The sequence below is a fragment of the Pocillopora verrucosa genome, chromosome 1, assembly GCF_036669915.1.
Source record: "Pocillopora verrucosa isolate sample1 chromosome 1, ASM3666991v2, whole genome shotgun sequence".
NCBI classification, from domain to species: Eukaryota; Metazoa; Cnidaria; class Anthozoa; order Scleractinia; family Pocilloporidae; genus Pocillopora; species Pocillopora verrucosa.
Window position 1 is genome coordinate 18,781,941 of NC_089312.1, and position 6,106 is coordinate 18,788,046.

The following is a 6,106-nucleotide window of genomic DNA, read 5'->3' on the forward strand; positions in this document are numbered from 1 at the left end:
TCTACTCTTCATTACTATTTCTGTGAAACAGGTTTCCACAGTGAGAATTGTATTTGCAGGCAAATATCCATGTCTTTGGTGCAAGATGAATCATGAATTAATGTAAGTCTCTTGCCATAAACGTGGGCATGCTGAAAAACAAAGCCTTGAAAATGTTCAAGAGGATTATGATAGGTTTGTAGCAGATGGCTCTCTAACAATCGACAGAAGTTTTATCACAATGCAGGGCGTGAAATTGCGCCTAATACAGGCGCCAATGCGACTAAATTTTTCACTTTGGCGACCAAATCCTGAAAGTTAGACGCCAAATTGGCGACTAGAATGTTTCATCATAACCTTACCAAGAGATATGGTGAATTAAAAAGATTTGCAAAGATAAATCCGCGACAAACTTCCTCGTTAATTTTGTTTCCAAAACGTAGCACATGCATCTCGATCGATAACTAGACGCCATCTTGGATTTAAGTGAGCTTGAACGTTGTATATCATCCATCCTAGTGTCCACTTTGTAGCACGTTAGAGATCTTTTCCCTTACTTAATTTTGGAGAGTTTATCTAGAACGCTGACAGCGTAAAGAAAGGTTTTGTTTGTCTTTGAAAATGGCGACCACCTTTTTTTGAATTGGCTACCACTTTGAAGAATTTAGGAGCCAAATGGCTATCAGAAAAAAAAATTAATTTCAAGCCCTGCAATGTGATTCATGAGAAACTGCTGGACAATGAATTGGACAAAGTAAGATACAAGAGTTTATTTTGTTGCTTTGAAGAGGGACTTACAGGACACCTAACTAAATGGTTCCCTATTTCAGGTTTGTGTTCCTGGACTTCACATCAGCCAAGATGTGTTTAAGAAACTGTTTGATGAACTAGAGAACCAGTGCTTTGAGCTGGACAAAAAAATTCAAATGGCACTAGCAGGAGACAGTGAAGAGAATGATGAAAAGTTCCAGGCATTCAGAGCTGCCCAACTACAATTTACAAGAACAGCACAACAATTTAATGAAAAAGGCAATTATTTACAGGAGTTGCTGAATTTACAAAGTCTGCATGCTAATGTATATCATGCCTGCCTGCTTTACACTACTACAGGAGGAGATAGACAAACTCCTTGGAAATGCAAAGGAGGAGGTAACAATAATGTATTTGTGCTTTCCAGTATCACAGCTGTATAGTTCTCCAATTCCATTGCACATGTTTCAAACCCATCTTAATTTTTTTAGTTAAATAAGTTATGATTTTGTTTTATAGATCATTTATTTCTAATATTACACTGGCTCAAATTTTCAAATTATAGCTACTATAAACAGTAGGTCAGATAACCCAGATTTAAATAGTATTGTCTAAACATTATAGGAAAAGCTTGCAAATGAACAAATGGAATTGGCTGCCTTTGAGAAAGCCAATGGACCACTACCAGTTCATTTGGATGAGGTTCTCAAGAAAATGAATTGCCGAGAGACAAGCTTACCATGGAAAATCATTCATTGGTAACCATGTGCACACTTGCTGCAAGGTAGCACAAATTCTACCCTTAGAATAGGAATTTGTTGAGTCACAAAATTCTATTGAATTTTTTTTTTGGTAGGAAGACAACATCATTAAACTATGCAGTGCTGTGGTGACAAAAACAGTGGAGCTGTGTCCTTCCTTCCTTTCTCAAGCAAGAGAAATTAGCGTGAAATTCAAACAAGTTTTCAAGTTATTTGCTGCTTGCCACTTTGTCTATGACAGTGCAGACTATCTCAATGATAGCAACATTGATAAGCTAGGTAAGCGAAAGAAAAAACTTGACTTTCATGGAAAACATGAATACAGTAATAAAATCATGTCTTAAGTCCACCTTTTCTTGTTTTCTTGTTGCAGAGGAAGACATCACAGATTTTCCTCAGTTCATTAGGGAAAAATTCCCAGACATGACAATTACACCAAAGCTGCATATGCTAGAAGAACATGTTTGCCCTTTTCTTCGACAATGGCACATGGGCCTTGGATTCTATGGTGAACAGAGGATTGAAGGAATACACTCTGAATTCAATACCCAGTCCCAGCATTTTGACCATGTGAAGGAAAAGGATACGAGATTACTTCAAATTCTTGTTAACCACCACATTGCCACGAGTCCGGAACTAGCAGGGAAAGCTCCCAAACCTAAAGAAAGAAATTTAAAACGAAAAGCGAACGAGTAAAACTCTTTCCTTTTCACTAGCAATGTATCGGTTCGTTGACTAAGAACGAGTACTATGTGTGTAAATCTAGTGTAATTTATTTACTCAAGTTCTAATTTAGACGAATAAAATTGTTACCGCACTCTTTGAAATCAAAACTAAACCTTTCCAGTCGTTTACAATTACGCTGCAAGTGTGAGGAAAGAGTGACTCTTTTCTCAGTCGAAAGAATCGCTGCTAGAAACAACTACCTTTAATTTAAGTGACTAAACCTCCGGCAGCCGGACTTAATAAATTCGCAGCACCGTTCGCAAAGAGACCGAAGGTTGAAGGCGAACAATCCTTTTGGCCCAAGTACATTATGATAGTGCACTTGGTCCTCTGCGAGAGCTTTAACGGGCGGTACAATAGATATAGTGACCGGTTTCTTCTAAAGATGAGAGGTGATCGATCGCTGGCGCTCCTTGATATATATTCAAGATTTTTTATAACCAGTTGGTAACGAAATGGAGACATCCTTACCTTACAAAGTCATATCTATGGTTTTCTACTGTTCTTCTTGAAATGTCTATTCCAAAAGTCACGCAAACTTGCCTTAAAACCTTGTCGTACATCGCTGTTGTCTGAAAAGTTGACCATGAAAGAGTTTTGTTCACCGTCTGGTTCGTTAGTTTGAAAATAAATTACCAACTCTAGCCAATCAGAATTGACAAAAGAATCGGCAAGAGAGGTTAACCAACAAAAAGTCATTATACATTTTCTTACAAAAGAGTAACGTCACGGAACACGATTAGTGTCAGGTTTGGGTAAACGTTACCTCGCCTCCATTTCACCTTTTGGGGGGGGGGGGGGGGACGGAAGGGGAGGGGCTACACGTAGGCTAAGTCAGTGGTCACCAAAACGCTTTTCCACATAGGCAATCAAATTAAGAAAAAGCACTGCGTGTCAATGTTTGCGCAACATTGACGTGCTGTTTGAACTGTTAGGTTTGCAGAAACAAAAAGGCTTTGATATACTAACGTACGCGCATGTAATATCTTATACTTGTCTAAACTGGCAGTGATTGACGATGCTCGGAATAAAAATAACCTTATCACGTGAAGGCGTTGTTTTGATTGTAGCAGGAATGTTTGAAAAGAATATTTCGATATTTCTCCGCCCTGATTCTTAATCAAAGCTAATGTGGCAAAACAGGAGTCAGTTAAACAAGCGTCATAAACGTTACGGTTTAAAGAATTAGAATGAGTCTACTCATTATAAGATGTGATAGAACTCTCATTTAAATTGCGTTTGGCTACGAATTAATTGTATCTTATTACCTCAACATATTTTGAATGTGATCTTTAAATAAGGTTGACATTTATGTTGTGATCCACGGACTACATACTGGAGGACTATTGAAAGCCAAAATGTTCTTGCTCGATATAATTTGTCTTAGGCCAAATCCCACAATAATCCAAACAAAGATACGCATCTCTGATATTCAAACAGACAACAAAGAGTGTCTATTTCGGTGACCTCTCATAAAGAGAGTGAAACGCGGTTATTCCCTCATTCTTGTACACTCCGGTAAAATAATCTGCATGTAGACGTCTCCAAAATGTTTTACTTTGTTTAGTTCACGCGGAACATAGGTGAACATTGATGTTCACAGTTTGAAAGAGGCCTGTCACCTGTCACAATTAATTCCTGTCACCTAGACAAAGCGCTTTTATCCTTTATCAAGCAGGAAATCTTTCCGGACAAAGGCTTCTCAAGCACAGTTGCACGTACCCGCATTCCAGCGTCAGTTGCCCTCGCGCGGTGAGATCGATATTGCAGTTAAAAGCAGAAACATTCAACAGGAGTATATCATTTACGAGCAAAACGAGCCGCGAACTACATGCAACATAATCATGAGCTCCAAACCTTGCCGTGTTGCTCAATGGACTCCTTCTGACTACAAATTTCTTGACAAGTGGTTAGACAACTTGATCATAGAAGTTCAAATTAAATACAAAGATAAGTTAGCGCTATTGATGGCTCTTCATCCTCCAGCTGAAGATGAAGAAACAGCTAGTGGTGAAACTCCGCCGGTAGTTGCTCACAGTACAATGGAAGACCTCGGTCTCCATCCACCCGTTCAAGAATTATTGAAAGCTATCATCTCCAACCCCGAGATCAACATGTTTTTCCATCAAATGTTTTCGCAACAGTTCAAGAATTCAGATAGTTCGAAAGGGACAAGGATCCCTTGCTGGCAACTGATGATTGTTTTAATCGACCACATCATGACTACAGCTCCAGAGTACAACAAAACCAGTTTGGTTAGTTTCCCCATCAACGCAATCCTGAACTGGCCGATGGCTACGACCGCTGGATTTGCTGCTTTCCTCAACGACAAAATCAACAGGTTGTTCAAAAGTATTCTCAACTATTGGGGAAAGTTTCTTTCCAGTTCTGCTTCTTGTTACGTATTGAATGATGATCCTCGTCATGGTTGGTTTGGTGAAGACGCAATGCAAGCAATGCCAAACTTCGACCTAGAGTTCAAATGCAAGCCCAGAGAAAAACATCATGGTTTTACATCATGGGATGATTTCTTCACCAGAGAGTTTCGTAATGGTATTCGTCCAGTAGAATTTCCAGGCGACGATTCCGTTGTTGCAAATGCCTGTGAGTCGGTGCCATATCAGATCTCTACAGCCGTGAAAAACAGGGACTTCTTCTGGATAAAGCACCAACGGTACTCATTGGACTTCATCCTAAACATGAGTGACCTTGCCAAGCAATTTTATGGTGGAACCGTCTACCAAGGGTACCTAAGTGCCACCAGTTACCACCGATGGCACAGTCCTGTGTCGGGCACTATTTACAAGACAGAACTCGTAGATGGTTCTTATTTATCTGTAACCCACGACATTCAGGATAACCCCGCACCGCCCAACATATGCATGTCACAAGGATACCTAGCCCAAGTAGCTGCCAGGGGTATTATCTACATTCAAGCTGATAATCCCGATATTGGCTTGATGTGCTTCGTGTCAATCGGTATGGCAGAGGTGTCCTCCAACGAAATCACCGTTAAAGAAAAGGATAGAGTGAAGAAAGGTGACCAGCTCGGCATGTTTCACTATGGTGGGTCCACCCATCTTCTGATATTTCGCCCCGAAGTTAAAATTGAGTTCGATACGAGAGGTCAAACGCCAGGTCTGCATACCGATAATATTCTGGTGAAATCGAAAATTGCGACCGTACATCCACAATCTTAAGGATTTTGGCAAAAACATCTTGATTTTGTCAGTGTTCGGTGTGAACATGATAATTTTCTTTCTTTCCTCCTAGGAGATGTCTCTTGACAATTAGGAAATTGAATTTTTTTTTATTTTCACCTCGTCAATTGTTACTAAAGTGTTTGGCAAGAACTAAATTTAGAAATATCCTTGCTTCGTGTCTGTGAATTGTTTAGGCCTGTTAGAATATTTTGGAACCCTTATGCGAGTCTCGTGAGCCTTGGTTTGTTATGTGCTGCAAGACCACACATTTATTTTACCTTTTGAGTATTTGGTCCTCGACCGTTGTAATAGGCCTGTTGTACGATAATTGTCATCGCTGGCCGTGTTTTCGCTAGTCCTTGCTTAGAGTCCTCATGGGGAAATTTTGCTCGAGGTTTTAACCATCGAAGTTTGGAAGTATTTCGAGCAAAACTTTTTTGTGCCACAAGCATGTCTAATAATTGATGGTGTATTTTCAAACCGAAGCCTTTAATAATTTATTCTAGCATTTGTGATGTGAGTTCTTAGAAAAACTATTAACCAAAAGTTTCTTAACTCACATTTGGAGTGAAAGATATTCTCATGATTTACCGAAAGTGCGATAATAGTAAACTTAATCCTCGATGTGCACATTGCCATTTCGTTGATTTCCGATATGTAGAAATAAAGTACTGCAAGAGTATCAAG

General features: G+C 39.5%; 1 protein-coding gene and 1 long non-coding RNA gene across 2 annotated transcripts; one reads left to right on the plus strand and one right to left on the minus strand.

Annotated features, from left to right (window-relative positions):
* Positions 1–995: 995 nt before the first annotated feature.
* Positions 996–2,810, minus strand: LOC136283452 (uncharacterized). Its single transcript, XR_010718816.1, has 2 exons — positions 2,688–2,810; positions 996–2,148 (listed from the first exon to the last, which is right to left on the minus strand). It is a non-coding gene; the product is annotated as an uncharacterized lncRNA (long non-coding RNA).
* Positions 2,811–3,741: 931 nt separating this feature from the next.
* Positions 3,742–6,106, plus strand: LOC131788746 (uncharacterized). Its single transcript, XM_059105832.2, has one exon. It carries the CDS (start codon positions 4,061–4,063, stop codon positions 5,414–5,416), a length of 1,356 nt encoding a protein of 451 aa, XP_058961815.1. The 5' UTR covers positions 3,742–4,060; the 3' UTR covers positions 5,417–6,106.

What these genes read in the sequence shown, in the direction of transcription:
- LOC131788746 (XM_059105832.2), top strand. Translation starts at nt 4,061, where the DNA reads ATGAGCTCCAAACCTTGCCGTGTTGCTCAATGGACTCCTTCTGACTAC.